The sequence below is a fragment of the Mytilus galloprovincialis genome, chromosome 1 (genome assembly GCF_965363235.1).
Source record: "Mytilus galloprovincialis chromosome 1, xbMytGall1.hap1.1, whole genome shotgun sequence".
Lineage (NCBI taxonomy): Eukaryota > Metazoa > Mollusca > Bivalvia > Mytilida > Mytilidae > Mytilus > Mytilus galloprovincialis.
In genome coordinates, this window is record NC_134838.1 from 32,821,915 (window position 1) to 32,842,028 (window position 20,114).

At 32.2% G+C, this 20,114-nt stretch overlaps 1 protein-coding gene across 1 annotated transcript; it reads right to left on the minus strand.

Annotated features, from left to right (window-relative positions):
- Positions 1-2,171: 2,171 nt before the first annotated feature.
- On the minus strand, positions 2,172-18,195 carry LOC143071811 (uncharacterized). Its single transcript, XM_076246416.1, has 8 exons — positions 18,019-18,195; positions 14,021-14,224; positions 12,422-12,643; positions 7,732-7,869; positions 6,874-7,053; positions 5,727-5,853; positions 3,957-4,231; positions 2,172-2,720 (listed from the first exon to the last, which is right to left on the minus strand). Exons 1-8 carry the CDS (start codon positions 18,074-18,076, stop codon positions 2,635-2,637), a joined length of 1,290 nt encoding a protein of 429 aa, XP_076102531.1. The 5' UTR covers positions 18,077-18,195; the 3' UTR covers positions 2,172-2,634.
- Positions 18,196-20,114: the final 1,919 nt, after the last annotated feature.

A 20,114-nucleotide genomic window follows, 5' to 3' on the forward strand; every position in this document is an offset into this window, starting at 1 on the left:
TTCCAGTTTTTGGAGAAAAAAATAATTTGTTTTTGATTCTGAGAAAAAAAAATTGTTTGTTTCCCCCTCAGCTGCCACTATATGTATTGCTAAAATTGAAAGAAAAAAAGTTTGTCCAGAAAAAAAAACCATAGCCCCCCCCCCCCCCCAGAAATTCAAATGGTTGCAGCCTAAGAGCACTGGAAAAGTATAAATCGAAGAAGATACAGAGAAACCAGTTTTACTTTTTAATTTTCATATATATTGTTTTTTTTTTTAATTCCAATAAACAATATCAGTATAATTATATTATAATACTATAATATATATATTAACCGACAATACAATAGATTTTTTTTTATGTCTCACTGAAATATTAAATCTACTTTCAAATAATTTTGAAAAAATGTTTCAATTGGGCAGAACTTTTCGCAATAACTGCTGATCATTAGTATTTTGTGCATTAAATACTTAGTACTGAGTAAGAATTAAGATAGGATCTATTTATCAATTTAAAATGTGAAGAATCTATTTTACTTCAAAAAGACCAAAAAATTATTAAACCCTTTATCAACAGAACATGTCAAACAAATCGGTTATTTTTTTGAAACAGTCATTAGAACTGAGGACAGAAGCAGCTTATTTTTCATGTTTTTATATAAATTATATATAATTGCTTGACTACATAACTTAATGGTTCATGTTCAATTTATATTGCATTGATATACTGACCGACTTTAGAAACGCAACACTAGATTATTCTTTGTAATTCCCATTTTCAAATGTTCATTTTTTTTTTTTGTAAATAAACTTAGGAATAGACAGAAAAAGTCGAAAGTTGAATTGATAACGTCATTTTCAACGTTCAAATATTGTGCTATACACTGAAACCCTGGTTTTCCGCTTACCAATGAAAGTGTAACCGTCAGAAGCAATGACTGCCTGTAACAAACGCCAAAATGATTATCAGAAAGGTCAACCAATTCTGTTCGGCACGTTTTGGGTTCTGTTTTCTGATTTTGCCGTTGATCCATTATTTACAATGGGTTTTGACAATTATGCGGTTGAATCTTTAAGGCTTTAAATGTTTGTCTGTAGTCGATTCTTTGGCAGTTCAGTTAATGGGAAACATGGATGGCATAAATCTGTGCAAAATGGCATTCAGCAATTTGATTAGCAGTTGCCTTTGTGACCGTAGGTCTGTCTCGCAAATGACGTTGCGTAATCAAATTCTATTGACGTTGCATTGTCACTACATGTTGATCTGGTCATTGATGGTCTTCAACAAATCCCTTCTACCGGTCTCATTGTCAAAAGGACAGTTAGAAGAGTTTCTCACGTCAAATTGTCTGGTTGCAGCACGTTTACGTTTTCCAGTTTGCAGTATTCTAATGGATTGATTCAGGTTTTTTATTCCTCAGTCTTTGAAATATGATGATGCAACATTTTTTTAACTGATTTAAAGTAGATTCATGGTATACCGCCATCTTGGATTGTAGAATCACAGTACAAAATCGGTCTAGTTATTTGTCTAAATCTGCCAATTTTGGGACAGATTTGCAATTCAATGGTTAGAATGTTTTTTCTATATGAAAAAAAACTTATTAATTAATTATATTATACAAAATAGTTTAACTAATATCACTTTTTTTTTTGGTGTCAAAATTATGTTTTCAAATGAGCCATTTAAGGGGAGATAACTGTTTAAGTACAAAATTTATACTGGACTAAGAGCGATATTTTTTATTTTCACTTGTAGCAAGAAAACAAGTTCGGTGACACCATGTTTTCTTTTTATTTTCTTAAAACATATGAAATCTATCTTCCAACAATTTATTTCAAAATTCTATCTCTAATTCTCTCTATATCACATGATTTGGTAAAAAAAATCTACAAATGAGTGTTGCGTTTCTAAGGCCAGTCAGTATATATATATATCCTTTGATTGTGTCACAAATTATATGCTTAAATTGTGTATATGCTATTATAGATTATTAATATAAACAAAAAGTGTGTTGTTATCAATGTTGTTTTTTCTTTGTGTTCTATACTCTTGTGCACTCTTGTGTATAGGTTTTAAAAGAAGTTAATTCGATACGTGTCAAGTATGATCCCATTCTAAATTAGATTTGTATGACCAGACATGTATCTTTGTTGAAACAATTACCAGGTAGAAGATAGGTATACATTCATTGTCAATCATCATTTTTTTAATTTTAAAATTAACACATATTTCAATTTTCCATCGAATTCAATGAAATAAGGCCATTTGCATAAATGTTTTTAAGACCGGCAACAAATAACGAATGTGACAACATTCAGATCTTTTCACATAATGTTTAATAAAACAAATAACCTTTCCCGTATTAATGTTTTCTTTGTCTCATGGTTTTATGTGATAAAACTATCTTCACACCATCCACCATTACATGCTGTCATTTGTTTTGTGCTTGTGCTCAACATAAAAATACCGTCCTGTCATTGGTTGAATTTCCATTGTTGAGGACTTTGTTAGCCAACCACAGTCACTTGTTTTTGTACACAACTGTGGAAAAATATTACAGAAACTGCCTCATATTTTAAATTAAAAAAAGTCGGACTCATTCATAAAGTTATTACTATTCTTAAACATAAGTAAAAACAAATTACACAATTTTACGAGTGCAGAGGGTCATAGATGTGATGACTTTCTCGAGGGAAAATCCCTTCTCTTCTTAAAGCTTCATAATCTAGTCCTGGATCTGAAATACAATAAAACATTATGAATGTCTATATGTTAGTCAACGTATATATGTTACAGTGAATTTGTATAATGTACTTAATTCATTAGTGATTATATATAATCTCTAAAAATGACCAATGATTTTACATAATTACCAAATATACAAAGACATTATAAAAAATTGCTAAGGCCATCAATGCTTGAAGGTAGAAAATAACTGGCTTTCCGAGAGATATGAACTTTTTTTAGGAACAGCAAGCTAAGAGAAAATTACCATATCAATGATATTTTATGTCAGGAATAAAATAAACCCCCTGGGTTAGTGCTGCTAGACGAGACGTGTACTAGAGGTTACAGCGACCCTGTGGTTATAAAACCTCATCATAAGATGTCAAGCTGATAGTTCAGTACGCTAGACTCGCGTTTCGTAAAGAATATACTAAATAGTTGCAATAGAATCAAAAATACAAAAAAAAAACGAAAACGTGAAGATCATTGACCGCCGAAAATAATCTATATCATTTTAGCTCAAAGGAAATGAAATTACACTTTTGAATATTTTGCATCGTATTCATCTGTAGATATACATAAAAACGAAATAAACACTTCGTTAATTACGTGCGTCCGAAGTGCGTTTATGAATTCACAATGAATGCTCAAAAATTTGAAAACTAGAGATTTGTGAAAACGTAGCAAGTAATATGTACAATGTTAGGAACTATATAGCCCAAATGACCTCCGCAGAAAAGGCAAATTCATCTGATAATGGTCAACGTTGTCTGAGTGAGTTGGAGTTTCGTTTCTCAATTTTAATTTATGAACGGGATAATTTGAAATAAGCATATTGTATAAACTATGCCAGTACCGAATCGATGCATTCTCGATATGTACAGTTTTAGAATAATAAAAAAAAAAAATAACAATTAATCAATATCAAACAACACATGGTCCGGACAGCCTGACTTTGTATACACTCACGCATATCCCTTTTTCTAGACCATATTTCGTAAAGTCAAACACTCAAAAATCTTCACATCCAAGCTATGATATGGGTTTGCAAACAGATAAAGAAATCAGCCAATACATTATGGAATCAAAACTCTGTTGGAAAATTTATAAATATAATCTTACTAATAGAAGATACAAACATTTCGGGCTAAGGATTAATTCCAAATAACATCACATTCAGAATGTGTTTGAACAGAGAGAAATAAAAATAAAAAATTGCTGGATATCCATCATATTAAATTCTTGCCTTTTCCAAATTTTGCATTTGCATAAGACAGAGTATTTCCCTTGCCATCTACTGCATTGTAGTTTTTGTCATTTGAATCTGTACTTGGAGCATCGTATATATGAACTGTATTTGATCTGGTGATGCTGTGATTTTGTTCAGTCATAGGATGTCCTGACGGTGGATAAAGCTGACGCTGATCTGAGGTGTGGTAACTGGGATCATCTTCAGGATTAGGATATTTTGTGTCCATAGGTGATGATATGTTGGTCGCTGCTATCAACTTCTCCATTTTTCTGTTAAAATGAACGATGTGTTATTTTGCAATTCAAGTGAGATATTTGAAATACCAGAATGATTACTTTTTAAAATATTTATGATTTTTTTACACTGTATCAACTGAACACTGCGATTTGAAACCATTTATAATCATTTATTAATGAGTATACAAACACTATTGTGGGAAACTTTAAAACTTTATGGAAAATAAAAAAAAACGAGTTTTTCTATATATCTTTATCCTTACTTATAATTTCTTCAGGCAGCGAATAAATTCGTCATTAATGTTTGCAAGAAGGACATTTTTATTGAGTATGTCCGTCCGTACGGTTATTCGCCTGTTCATCTATGGATCATTAGAAGTAGTTTATCGTGCAGTTGAGGTTACATTAATTTCAAATTTTTTTTTTAAATATATATATATATATATATATTTATATTAAGATCCATTTTATTACATCTCGTGATCAATTTTATTTGGCATCGCCAATGGCAGTCAGCACGGTTAAAGAACATCAGTTGTTCGACCTGTTAGTCAAATGCGTTTTGTTTAAATATACCTTTTCACTTTTTTGGTCTTTTGGAAAATGTTGTTTGTGCTGTTTTTAGACCCTTCTACAACGAAATTTGTTTTACATGCACACGTATAAAAATTGCGGTTTTTATCCAACGCAATCATAGGTTTGAACGTAGTTTTAAATTTAGACTCGTTTATATTTTTTCGTTTGGGCTTGTATCATATTTTTCCTCCAGTTTATATGATCCGTTCATCCTATATTGACTCTTAAAATTCAAGAGTCTATCTAAAAATGAGGGTACTTTTTATATGGCCTTCCAAATACCGTTTCGATCCCTAACATCACTGAAGAGACATTTATTGTCGAAATCCGGATCTGGTTTACTAAAAACATATTGACACCGTATGTTTGTGGCATAACATCGTGGCCACAAGTTATTTTTTTTTTGTTTAGTATTAAATTTATATTAAGATCCTTTTTGTTACATCTTGTGATCAATTTTATTTGGCAATCGCCAATGGCAGTCAGCAGGGTTAAAGAATATCAGTTGATCAACCTGTTAGTCAAATGCGTTTTGTTTAAATATACTTTTTCACTTTTTTGGTCTTTTGGAAAATGTTGTTTGTGCTGTTTTTAGACCCTTCTACAACGAAATTTGTTTTACATGCACACGTATAAAAATTGCGGTTTTTATCCAACGCAATCATAGGTTTGAACATAGTTATCAATTTAGACTCGTGTATATATATATATATATATATATTCATTTTAATATGAACTTTTAAAAACAAATGATATAAAAACTTAGAGAACTACCAACATTTTCGGTTCGAAGAACATTGTAAAGTAATTGTGTGAGCGGGAAATTGTGTCCTATGGTCCCTCATTGTGCTTGTATGTGTTAATTTCTTTTTTAAACATTTTTACCTGCTTTTCTAAAATAAAATAAAAATTGTCCAATAAAAATGAGTTGATATGACCATAGTTCACTTACTTGTATCTGAATCGATAACAAACTACCATGATGATTAAAACCAACAAAGCCAGACCAAGTACTCCGATTGCTATTAGGTACTTTCCATTGTTTCTATAGATTAATGCTTCATTCATCAAACCTTCATCTGTAAAACGAATGCATAGATAAAATTGTAGCCTTATGTTCCTTCTTGGGTTAAGGAGGCTTTATAAGCAAGTTTTGTACGGCAATATATATGATTAAACAGTTTTCTAAGAAATTATCACTGTCATTTATTTTCACCCAGGTTTACACAGCAAAAATTATAGATCTGATTTTACTGCAAAATATGACAATTAACCGGGGTATCATCAGCTTTGTGGTCGGTGCTTTGGTATTGACATGGATTTTAACATAAATTCGCTTCAATATATTAAGAAATCTCCAAGAAACCAAGAGTGAACATGATTCATTCGAAGTAGTTTCAATTTTGACTTTCTGTTTCTAAATTATTATTTTTTTTTGTTTGGTTCAAAACCTGTTAATCATGTTTTAGTTTACAAATAATGACACACATCAAAAGTTTTTATATTGGTTTATTTAACTGTTTAATCCATACATTTATATGATTGTGACTTTGAAATGAATAACATCAATAAAAGCTTTGTATGCCCCATTAATGGGCATTATGTTTTCTGGTCTGTGCATTCATCCGTCCGTTCGTTCGTCCGTTCGTCCCTCTGTCACGATTCAGGATAAAATTTTTGGTCGATGTAGTTTTTGATGAAGTTGAAGTCCAAATAACTTGAAACTTAGAAAATATGTTCCCTATGATATGATCTTTCTAATTTTTATGCCAAATTAGAGATTTCATCCCATTTTCACGGTCCATTGAACATAGAAAATGATAGTGTGGATAGGACATCCGTGTACTATGGACACATTCTTGTTTCTTGAAGCAAAATTTCTGTGCATGTACTAATTTTGTGTCATGAATGGATACCCTTTCGTTTTTTGTTTTTTTTTTTGTCTATTTAGTTTTTTGATAGGATGATTCAATGATTTTGTTTTGTGTGTGATAAGACCTAGGTTGGTCCTTTCTCTTTCAACATACGGGTATTAAAGCCAAACAGATAAAGGACAGGGAACCAGTCTAGATAAGACCGATCAGATAAGAAAAACTTACTCGGAACTGTCGGATTTGTGTCTGCATTTGATGTACCATTAGTAAGTCCTTCACACATATCTCCAGTAGCACCAGGGACACACTGTTTACAAGTTCCATTGGTATTAAAACAGTCATTGTTGAGACAGGTTGGACTGCATGTTAAGGAACAACCGTTGCCATACCAACCAAAATCACATTCTGATTAATAAACATAGCAAATAATTAAAAACATCTCATAAAATGTATCAACATGTTTCATAGGATAAAATTAACTTCTGAAACGTACAATGTTAATGTCGTAAATAAAGGCAACAGTAGTATACCGCTCTTCAAAACTCATAAATCTATGGACAAAAACAAAATCGGGGCAACAAACTAAAACTGAGGGAAACGCATTAAATATTAGAGAGAACAACGACACACATTAAAATGTAACACACACATCAACGGACTAAGCATTAGACAAAATCCGATGAGAATAACCAATATAAAATATGACTTAAAAAAATATTAATCAGATTGCTCTTTCTTTGACGTGTATCTCGCATCTATATAACATGTATCTAAAAAGTAAAATCACAAAAATACTGAACTCCAAGGAAAATTCAATTGGAAACTCCATAATCACATGGCAAAATCAAATGACAAAACACATCAAACGAATAGACAACAACTGTCATATTCCTGACTTGGTACAGGGATTTTCAAATGTAGAAAATGATGGATTGAACCTGGTTTTATAGCGCTAAACCTCTCACTTTTATTATACACCTTTTAAGCTTAGAAATATGTACCATTATGATAAATATACTAGTAACCAATAGTTCATCACTTTAACAAAACAAAACAAAAAGTAGTTTGAAACGTTATAAATACCATTATTGCATTGATCGGATGTGAATCCCGGTTGACATCCACCAATACAACGTCCGAAATCTGGTTCGCATGGCTGATTTCTACAGTTATTACTGCATCTATCGCTACACCCAGGTCCAAAGAAACCAATCGGACAACCTTAAACGGTAAAAGTCAAAATTATTTATTTTTATTTTCAATAATGGCTAATTAAATGGAACACATATTTTACCCTTTTAATATTCGTTGAAATCAAGCATTGTGTAACACATACAGGTAATGTCTATGTAACGGTCACCAGTTATAGAATATCTTCTTTCTTCAATTGCGAAAAATAAAGTTACATATGAAGATATCAACGTATTAATTCAATGCGCCCAAAGCGCTTTCAAGAACTGACTTTTCGCACATTCAGCGACTCGAACCCAAAAAACTGAAAGGCAAGGATGTATAAATGAAAGTCTGGGTGGGGTTTACAGAAAGGGAATAACTGACAAATGTGCAGAATACATGGCAAAAAATATAGAATAGAGAAAATTTGGACAACAAAAAAATATAAATAGAGAACAGTGGGTTCCTAAAACACAAATAATAAATAAGACAGGCGACAGATACCAAGGGGACAGTCAAGCTCATAAGTCGAAAATAAACTGACTACGCCATGGTTAAAGAAGAAAAAGACAAACAGACAAACACCAATGACAAAGAAATACAAACCCTTGAGTACCGTATAATACGGTAGATATATATACCGTATGCAGGCCTTGTTGGAATATTGATACATAGAAATGGTGGAAAGTTTACATTTGGGAAGCTGAAATTATCTCTTTTGTCGTTAAGTTTTGTAATCAACCGACCTTCAATGTCAATTTCCAGATGTTAGTCAAGATATGAGGGACTGAATTTTCGGCTCTCCCTTGACACCATTTGCGAGTATGGTCTTGAGGAAACGATGATAGTCCGTCGGAAGGAGGACGTTAAATGGCTGACCTGTGTTAAGAGAGAGCCATATCTCTTGCACGTTAAAGACACCATTGTGATATCGAAAAAGAGCAGACTAATGCCATTACAAGGCAGCACTCACACCCGCAAAGTTGAAAGGGATTAACATAAGTTGCAAAACTTGTTTCCCAATCCACTATCAATAAATACGTTTAAACTAAGAGATGAGGCAAACCTACCTATATTTGTTGTATATTTAACTCAAGTTCGATTTGATAGGTGCGTTAAACATATTCACCAAATTTTGAATAATTTAGTGAAAAAGCATCCTCTTTATAGCGGAAAGTAAAGTTTAAGGATACTGTTTACTTCTTTTCTATCTTCCTGAGAAGTTTCTGAATGAATTCGACCTCATATGAATGAAGGAACAACACGGAAGGAAGAGGGTCAAAGTTGTTTCCCATGCGAATGCCAGACAGATATGTTTCCAATCAAGAAATCAAGCATCTTGATAACTTCAGTTTCAGGGGATTTTTGTTTGAATCAGAGTGATTTTTAACAAAGTTAGATTTATCTCCCACTAAGATGTTGGCCATTCTTTGTTATGAAGCACAGCAGGACCAACTCTTTCTATTTGTCTTTATGTTTGGAATACAGAATACTTGTTTCAATTGTGGAATAGGTGAAATGTTTTAATACTATTGCAAGATGCAAGAATCTTAGATTATATTAACACTACAATATCTTTGGATTTTTTTAGTATCCATATCTGAGTAACGCCACCTCTAGAATATGTAGTTTCACAATTACTTTGAAACCCGGCTTTGTCTGCTGATAATATTCATGTTAATAAGTTAGATTTTGAGATGTGTCATGGGGCACGTTTGAGACCCAGCAATATTATATTGTTTACATGTAAGGACACTTATGTAGTTTAGGTTTCCAAACAGTAATGGAAGATTTAGTTATTCAACCTTGGTTGAAATCCCAAATTCTAATATGACATATGCTTCTTTCGCTTTGTAAACAACACCGTGTGAAAATTCTCGATATATCTATACTTAGCGCAGACTCGGATATATAAATGTTAATAGATGTTACAATATACCTCCCACGTAAATCCACATGTATTTGAACCTTTGCAAACGTTTTGCCGATTTTATTGTATTAGAAATTGTAATAAAACAAAAGACAAAAGAACTTTTATTCTTATTCTAATGTATAATAAGAAGAATTATTATACTGCAACTAGTTGCCTTTATTTCCTTAATATAGCAACACAGCTATATTTTGTGCAATGTCAATTTCATCATGGAATACTTTCTCCACAATCAGGGGTTCATTAAGGGATGAAAATAAGCTTGATATTTATGGTACGATTTAAAAACTATCAATATACTAATTAAGATGCAGTATAAAAACAATATTTAGTCAATGTTACAAAAATATCTTCTTTTTTTTTGTTACCATCGAAGTTCGTATAATACTGTATTAAAATGGAATTCTGAGGTAGGTATTGTTTTATTTTCTAATCTATTGCATTATTCGCATATTAACTGATTTCAACGAGTCAACATGGCAGCTCCTTCGTTACGAAATGTTAATGTTGGATTTGACGGTAGCTTACGAGAAAACATGTAAATTGAAAATCGCAACTATTGGGTTTGAGAATTAAACATATTTTTTCTAGGGTTATTAACAAAATGATCTATGCAAGCTAAAGATTTATGAGAATATTTGAGCTTGATCTAACAAGGAGTAAAAAAGATCAACTACACACTAGACATGCCCACCCTCAGGATAAAATTCGAATATCACGGCCCAGGCCATGTGTAAATTTCCAACAAATCTATGGCTTTCATGAATTATTTCTTAAATAACAGTTAATAACATTAACGGTACCAATTTTCCTGTACTGGCTACTGGGCTGGCGATACCCTCGGGGACTAACAGTCCACCAGCAGAGGCATCGACCCAGTGGTAGTAATAACATTAACCGTACCAATTTTCCTGCACCAGATGCGCATTTCGACAATACATGTCTCTTCAGTGATGCTCGTGGCCAAAATATTTGAAATCCAAAGCTTATATAAAAGATGAAGAGCTATAAGCCAAAAGGTCCAAAAAGTATAGCCAAATCCGTGAGTATATAAACCTAACAGTCAGGATTCTACTTCGTCAAAATTATCTCCCCATTACGCCAGTTCATTTTCACAATCGTAGAAATGGAAGTCATTGTAGGGATGACGCGCTACCAATTTTGCTCTTTGAAACCGATAAATTTATCCACATTGCAACATTACGATCCTTATGTCAGTTGTATTTTGAAAGACAAATGCATCAACTAGCTTATGAGCATCAGTTAATGATCTTGTCTGCCTTTATTCAACTTAAAACTATTGTCTGATCGGTTGTCAGGTGGATTTTTCGAAAATTCATAAACATTTAAAAAAATTCTAATTAAATATTTCGTGGAAGGGCAGACTAGATTTTTTTAGTGGTTGAAGACTATGAACCCAAGTTATCACACACAAAAAATTAGCTATTCGACCCCACCTACTCTGTTTTTGTGATTCATTAGATAGGTATTTCACTTGACCCATATAGTGCATCTTTTAGTACTGTGATGTTTTTATGTTATAAAGTCAACCTGTAGCTTTGATATATAAAAATAATAGAATCTGAAGCGAGACGATGTATGAAATATTCTTGCTTTGTACGATATCAAGATAAAATATTCAACTCAAACACGCCCTTACATAAAAAGGTTCACTCGATTTTCTCCTTTCGATACTATTGTTACTCATTTTTTGGAATTTTTTCTTGAGTCACATAATGGAAGGGCAGACACGAAAATTACTGAACTGATAGATTGATATGGTTTCCGTCCGCGGTAATTTTTTTTTAAAAATCGGAGGTTATGCATTTTTTTCATCCAACTTGAAAGATACCCATGCCGTCGACTTGATATCTAATTGTTCTGCTTAACTATGTACTAGATAAATTGAAAACTTATGCAAATGGTGTTTTTAAAATAAAACACTTCGTAATTAAGAAGAAAATTGTCATTTTATTTGTTTCTATTAACTTTTAAAATTTTTGTCACTATAGTAAACATTACGGTACACATTTATCGCCTTCTCTACCAAAGAGCCTCGATTCTTTTGTTCTATTTCAACCGGGTTTCTGACTGCTAAGGTTATCCAGCATTTCCTCTTTCAGGCTCTTTGGCATGTTTGGTAAGTTTCGTACGGGTTTAAGTTGAGTTATCCACATGATCGCCAATACCTTATTCATTTATCAATGATACCAGTAGAATGTAATGTGATTAGAAAATTGAGATAAAGATTTCAAGAATACAGTTAAATTGCGAAAGATACCAGAGGGACAGTCAAACTCATAAAAAAAATACAGAAAAATAATACCGGCGCGACAGTCAAACTCTTAAAGAATGAAAGACTCATATCTATAACCTCATAAATGTATAAAGCCGTAAACAATTAAAAAGAATAGTTTGACTTAAGCTACTTTCTTCTAAGTTTAGATAATATTCACAGAATATAAGAAAATTCAATTATGTTCATTTAGTTTTTCAAAATAAATCTCAAAAGCTTATATTTTAAAATTTCATTATCCTTGCGTACAATCAACTAACGAATATGTTGTAAAGAACTGTTCTTGAATATCAAAAATAAATCACCCAACAATACGAATGCTTCAGCACAATGACAGTGATCATCACTAGTTACCATTTTAAACTGTTCCTTACCATAAACTTCAACTTCACACAATAACAAAAGCGCCACTCGTGTATCATACAAATGGTTTGTGTAGTAAGTAACAAAGCGCCCTTCTAATAAGCAATATACTTCATTGGTAAGACCACTAGGGTGTTCTCTTGCTTCTTTGTAACAGAGTGAACCTGTTTTTACCTTACGATTGCCTGATACATACACCTCATGGTTCCGTAAGATGCTTACTATTTCTTTAGCTGGAAAAGAGAAAATAATTGTACGTAATTGACAATACTTGTTTCTGATTAAATATACATATATAAGTAATTATGCACGTTCTTACCACATCCGTGTCCTTTGGCCATTGGTATATAGTGGTACCATTGCCAATTACATCACTTTTAATTATGGTTTTGATATATGAACTGGATATTTTTTTTATTTGTTGACTTTCTTACTATTTTGATCTGAGCGTCACGAAATGCGTGTCTGAGTATTAAACTATACGCCTGGAACCTTTGATAACTACTAGCATGTCGAAATGTACTATTGTATTGTTTATTTGTGTATTTCTCTGTCCTTAATTTTCTTGCATTTGTTTGTACTAAAGTCCTGTCATGTAATGTTGTCATTTTAGTATTATATTTAACATTGTTATAAACGTGCGAGGTTTTTTTAGCCACAAAATCAGGTTTAACCCACCATTTGTTCTTAAAATGTCTTGTGCCATGTCAGGAAAATGGCAGTCGTTATCTTTCGAACAGCGGTATACTACTGTTGCCTTTATTTACTGAATGAACATACGCTACACGGATAGTTTTAAAATTGTAGAAAAGTTCAATATGAAAATTGAATTTGGAAATAAATGTCTTGCTCGATTTATAGAATATTTAAATTTTAAAACTAGCTTACTTTAGCATGTTTAGAAAGGACAAGGTATGATAAGGGCTATTTTTGGCCCCCTCTCCAAATAAGTTTAAATTGATATCAATGATGGTCTTAGTGTAAACACTTGAAAAAATAATGATTTTATTGTGTTCCGGTGAAAGGAAGGTTGCCTAGCAACGGTTTTTATTAAGAATGTCACTTTTTTGAATTTTTAACTATGAGCGTACTTACGACCCACTAAAATATTTGAACTGCATCAACATTTATGTTCAAGGAATGCCTGGTATAAATATGATCGTGGGTCGTAGGTACGCTCATAGCTTAAAATGCAGAAAAAGGTTTGGAAACTGCCATTTTTCTGCCCTTTTCCAGAATCTTGAGGTCTTTACAGCAACAGGGCATGAATAATATCAACGGAAGTTGAAAAATCTATTAATGTTTACAAAAATATAGGTTTTAAACTTTAAAAATAATGTATTATATTTAATAGCAAGTCACTTTTAATTTGAACGAAATTAGGGGGCCGTTCTCTGATGCTTATCGTACCTTGTCCTTTCATTATAATAAAATATTTATGAAAAAATAACGAATAAATGAAATAAATAAATATTTAAGCACTTTTCAAGAATTGATAATTATAACTGTTTGTCTTGTTTAACTATATCAACGAGCTTACTAGGCATCATTAATAATATGTATGTATTTGAAACCCTAAATATCTGAACCAGTTACAAATTAGTACTTACTTTTTTCAAATACAAAGTGAATATGACTAATGATAGAAATCTGAGCCAATGTAACTTGCCAAAATACTTCGCGGGCATTTGCCTCGGTCACGGCACAGGACAGATTGGAGACACTGAGGTCATAATTCCCGTCTACTGCTCTATTGGAAGACAGATCTTGAAACACTGACGTTTGAACTGTTGGTCGATGTAGAGCGAGATTTACTAAAAATCAAACAAATTTAAAGGAATGAGTAAAGCAAATTGTTAAAGATGATTAGTGAAGGTTATTAATTCCGTTATAAGACAAAATATAATACTAGTATTCAGGAAAGATAATAAAAGAATAACTTAAAAATGTTTTCCTCAAAAACAATATACTTAAAAGAGCACTAGCTGTCAAATTCGTGTTCACCAATTTGAGTCAAATTTATAACATACAAAATACCTATATCCAAATTAAATAAATCTGAACAGCTAACAAATCGTGTACTCAATAAGATATATTAGAATATCGTATGTATTTCAGTATAGACGCCATCTAGTTAACTATCAAGATCACCCTCGAATACTGCAGACGATCACATAACCCGATATAAACATAGAACTAAGTATAAATAGATTGCGTCCTAATTGATTTTTAAAATGTTATCGGTTAAGTAACTTTTGTTTTCCGGAATAAAAATGATTTTTGTGGATCGATGATTGATGGATCGAAATGGTTCACCTTTTTCTTTTACTTTCAATGTTATCATTAATTTTCTTTTCACGGCTGAACATGAACTATATATGCATGCGTAACCAATCTCTAGCTAATGAGTTAAATTAAAGTCACATGAATACGGATTTAATGAGATTGAAGTATTCTCTTGTAATTAAGTGAATAATTCATCAGCAATATTGTTTTGCTTATGTTGGCATAAGAAACCAAATTGACTGCCAAAAACGAATTAATGTTTTTCCGACGTAGTCGGTATAGTTTCCGTTTGTGCCCTTTGAACTTAAGGACGCTTAACTATGGCAACACAATACGCATGCTCGAAAATCCTTTCTGTGATAGGACAAAATGCTGTCATGGTGGGTGATTTGGTTGTGTTTGAAAAAATGTCTTGTTAATTATATGGTGATGGAAAGCAAATGAAAAACTATAAATATTTGAACTAGATCTTACAAAGATTTATATTTTTATTAAAATAATTATTTCTCCAATAGCTCTTTGCATCCGTGACAGCTGTTTATTCGGACAATTATATAATTTTTAGTGTAAACTTTGTTGTACGAACGTAGATGACTTTTAAAACGCACCTACGCATGTGAGATTTCCGCGGGGTTTTTGTGAATGTAAACAGAAAGATACGAGGACCGAGAATACTGAACACAAACAGAGAAAACGTTATTTAAATGGTATCTTTGTGCTTCTGAAGGTTATCGAAATGATAGTTTTAAACATAATTTATACTCAAATTTTAATACGTCGGATATCTTTTTTTTAAAGATAGTTCTTGTTTTATTTCACTTTTATCAAGGATTGAACCAAATGAAATCACATTAAAGCTTTTTTTTCATATCTCGTAGCTAGTGTACCTTTAAATGTCAATATTGGGCGATGCAATATAGCTTTAAGTAAACCATTATCTGTAGATAATTATATGTCAATTGATTTTATGTAATAACAGAATATATCGAATCCTGAAAATTTCTTATAGTATATGGCACTTGACACCATTGAATAGATTGGCTTTTTGGACAACACAAAGTACCAAGCTATCGTACTCGAATTGATAACTTGTTCAATGGTTTAAGAAAAGGGGCATTGACTGTCAAAATTTTGTTCACCGATTTGACTCAAATTCTATAAGGGATTTATAACATACTGAAACGTATACCCTAATTATAAAAAGTCTTAAATAATCAATTTACGAGGTATGGGCTCGATGATATGTATAATCGTTGCTAGTGTATTTTAGTCTAGACGCCATACATTAACCATCGAGTTGACCTTCGGAGACAGCCGACGGTCACATAAGCGATATAAACATACTTATAGATATAAACATAAAGATACCGAACGCGTGCAATTGGACTTTTTCTGAGTTTATTTTATTTCCTAATCGGTTAAAAATATATTTAAGCCATCGTTTTTAACTGTATAAGAATTAATTCAAATGATTAACCTTTGTTTCATTTTTAATGTTGACATATTTTTGCTTTAACTGAACACGCATCATTTATGCGCTAAGAGGTTAGATTAGGGTCACATGAATACGGAGTCTATAAGGTCGAATTATCTAATTGCAACTGAATAATTCAGCATCGATATTTTCAACTTATTTTGACAGAATTAGTATTTCACTGTTTCGTTTTCATTAATGATTGATCAAACATACCATATCCTAGATTTTTTTTTATCCTATAGCTCTTCGCTTGTTTGGGTACAGAAGCTTAACATCTCTTGTTTGTTTTTTTTTTGTTTTTTTTTTGGGGGGGTATGATTTAATTTTGAATCTGCACATAAACGAAACAAATACTTTATTTCATTACTTTATCACCACAATATTGACATATATCCAAACGCATATGCACATTTTGTTTGAATTTTGAGTCCTCAATGCTCTTCAACTTTGTACTTGTTTGGCTTTATAACTTTTTTTTATCTGAGCATCAATGATGAGTTTTATGAAGACGAAACGCGCGTATGACGTTTTAAATTATAATCCTAGTACCTTTGATAACTATATACAAAATAACAGTATCATTCAAACCAACAAACAACTCTAAAAAGAGATTCGAGAGAATATAAAAATAATTTCTAGCAAGACACAAAACTATCTACAATTTACATGTGAAATACTGGGGGTTTTGTAATACCCAACATAGCATATTTTTGGCTAAAAAAAACATACACTTTCATCAGTTTATAAAAGAATGAATTCACAACATTACAATTAAAAGACCATCTCATTTTTTAATGGTTTAATTTCTAAGTATCCCAATAGTCCATATAAAAATTAATTATCCCTGATTTATTGAAAATCTAAATTCAGATAATAAGGAGATAGTTGTTACTCGACTATGTAATCAACCAGTATGCGTCAACTTACATATTTGGTATAAAATTTTATGAGAATTGAAAAAGTTTGATCTTTAAAAACGCCAATAATTAGGTGTTGTGTGAATATAGAACCACAAATGTAAATAAAAAACACAATAGAAAAGTGAGTGATAATAAACTTAATGTATGCACCGATGTAGACAACACATATATAGATATTTTGTTCAGGTGTATTCCATGGGCTTACAAGTTACAACATTTGTTTGTTATGCCCCATTTAGGGTATTCTGTTTTCTGGTCTGTGCATCCGTTCGTTCGTCCGTTCGTTCGTTCGTCTGTTCGTTCGTCCGTTTGTCCGTTCGTTCGTTCGTTATTCCGTCCGTCTGTCCCGCTTCAGGTTAAAGTTTTTGGTCGAGGTAGTTTTTGATGAAGTTGAAGTCCAATCTACTTGAAACTTAGCACACATGTTTCCTATAATATGATCTTTCTAATTTTAATGCCAAATTAGAGATTTTCCACATTTTGACAGTCCATTGACCATAGAAAATGATAGTGTACTTTGAACACATTCTTGTTTTTATTTGTTTTTGTTTTAAAATTTATTTTATTGATACGAAAACATGCCGAACACGATCCGAGTATCTTAATCATCTATCATATCAAGTTCAATGAGATGTGAAGTAAAAGTTAATGGAATACTTATCTATTCATCTTTTATAACAGACCGCTTCTGATCTCGATATGGTGTAGGGTTTTAAATATTTCTACGATCACCTTGGCCTTGGGGAGATTTGAATCATTTTTTCTTAAAAAAATCTTTTTCATAAATGGGGGACTGTATGTTAAAATCCGTGGCTTCCGAAATGGGCACTGAAAACATTAGTCATCATATACACCTCTTCATTGATAATTCATAAACTAAAACGTTCTCCTTATAATATTAGCATATTTAAAGTATAATTCTTACCAGAGGCTTTAGTATAGAAATATCCTGAAAACAAACAAAATATTTTCAGTATGTTCATTGTGCATGCTTATAAATATGACAATGTCTAATACTTGATATTTATAAGTACTGATGGTGTCCCCGGTACAGGAAATCAGTATATTAAATGTTTCCTGGCTTATAACTATGATAAGTTTATCGTGGTCACTTTGTACAGTTCAGTATGATGTGTTACATACAAATTCACGTCACGTGTAGATCCCTTATAAGGTTGTCTTAACATTAGTATGCTTATCATAAACACGTGATACTGTTAAGCCCTAGATATAATGCTTAATAGTTGGCTTTTACTTTTATAGCAACGTGTATACGTTTGTGTGTGTGTGTGTGTGTCGGGGGTGCGCGCAGTTGTTCCTACATTGAGCCTTCGTATTATAATTATTAAGTTAACTTAGATCACTAATAACTTTGACATTGAAAACAACCAGAAAGAAAACACAAAAAAAAAATCCTAAATAAAAACGAAAACCAAGAAAATAACAAAAATTGACTGACAATTTTATAGACGACGCTCATCAGTAATCCTCGTTTATTCAGCTCTTTGGGCACTTTATACTTTAGAACCGATATTATTCTGACAGCCTTTCAGACCTCTCATCTTATTTGCAGTCTAGAAAATGAGAAACAAAAACAAAAGTTCGATATTGGGTGTTCGTTACGTTATTTCGAAACTGTTTGTGATGACCTGTGATTTCTGTCGTTGGTGGAAGATGTTCAATCGACGTTGTTTTGCGGTTTGTTTGTTGTGTTGACTATTACGTTGTTCGTTTGTGCGTTTCTCTGTGATAAATGTTCTTTCGTGTGTTTGTACTGTATTTTTTCACGTAGTGTCGTCATATAAATGGGAGGTTTGGCTAGCCATAAAACCAGGTTCAACCGATCATGTTTTCTTAAAAGGTCTTGTACAAAGTAAGGAACATGGCAGTTGTTACCACAAATTGTTTATATGTATGTTGGCGTTTTGTTTTTGTTGCACTGCAGTGTTGCTGTTGTTCCTTTGTTTTCATCTTGTACATAGTTGATGTGTTTCTCTCGGTTTAAGATTGTAACCCGGATTTGTTTTTTCTAACAATCGAATGTAGGACTTTTGAACACCAGTTTACTACTGTTGCCTTTATTAACCATAGCTTGTTCATCAAGATTTTGACCAATCTACTATAATTATGCACGTTTGAAATAGAATTGCTCCGGTCACTGTTTTAGTGGTCTATACAATTCAAAAAACAAAAATGAGTTTTTACCAGTGTAGTCTGTTAACCTACGTTTACAAGGTTGACACGACTGGTGCCACCAATGTGGAAGGCATAGTTGACCCTTGTACAAGTGCCTGTGAGTCCACCCAAAGTTTTTGAATATCCAATGAAGTATATACAGTAAAACCTGATTAAGAAACCACTCAAGGGAGAGCAAACAAGTGGTCTCATAAGACAGGTGGTCTTTTAAGACAAGTTCAATCTATATGAATTGCATTAAAAACGTACCGAAAATTAATGTTTTTTTAACACAGGTATTGCTTAATACAGGTGGTCTCTCAAGCTGGTTGACTATTTCTATTTTAAGAAATTGGAACAATAAAGTATAGTTTTAGTACTGAAATTTAGTTTCCAGTAAAAGAGGTTACCAGATCTTATAAAAATAAGAAATTGTGCTTGATTACCACTGACCAAATGAAGTAGAAGTTCACAAACTTTTTTTTAAGTATTTTTACAATGGTTTTACATCCGCCACAAAGAGAAATGAACTGCTGACCATTTCAGACTACTTAGTTCACTTTCCATTTTTTGATGGAGATTGTATTTCCCAGTTTTCAGTCTGTGTTTGGCGAACTGTTATTGGTTATTTGCTTGTCTTTAAGACCTTTTTCTTTTGACCTTGCTGATTTCCTCATTTTCTCATCTCCTGGATTTCGATGACCCATATGTTGTTTTCAGTATTAAGTACCACTTTTTCAATTGCAAATATGAAATCAATTAAATATGTCTACCAAGTCATTCAATTATACTGAAAGTGCTGCTCATATTGTCGTTTGTCTTTGTACGTTAGTTGAGTCGAAGCTG

Bases quoted from the DNA above. Each gene is read 5' to 3' on its own strand.
- LOC143071811 (XM_076246416.1), bottom strand. From the start codon at position 18,076: ATGAACATACTGAAAATATTTTGTTTGTTTTCAGGATATTTCTATACT. The intron at 12,644-14,020 runs GTAAGTACTAAT...TCTCTTTTCCAG, and splicing joins TCACTTTGTATTTGAAAAAA to CTAAAGAAATAGTAAGCATC. The intron at 7,054-7,731 runs GTATTTATAACG...TTTATTAATCAG, and splicing joins ATCCGATCAATGCAATAATG to AATGTGATTTTGGTTGGTAT.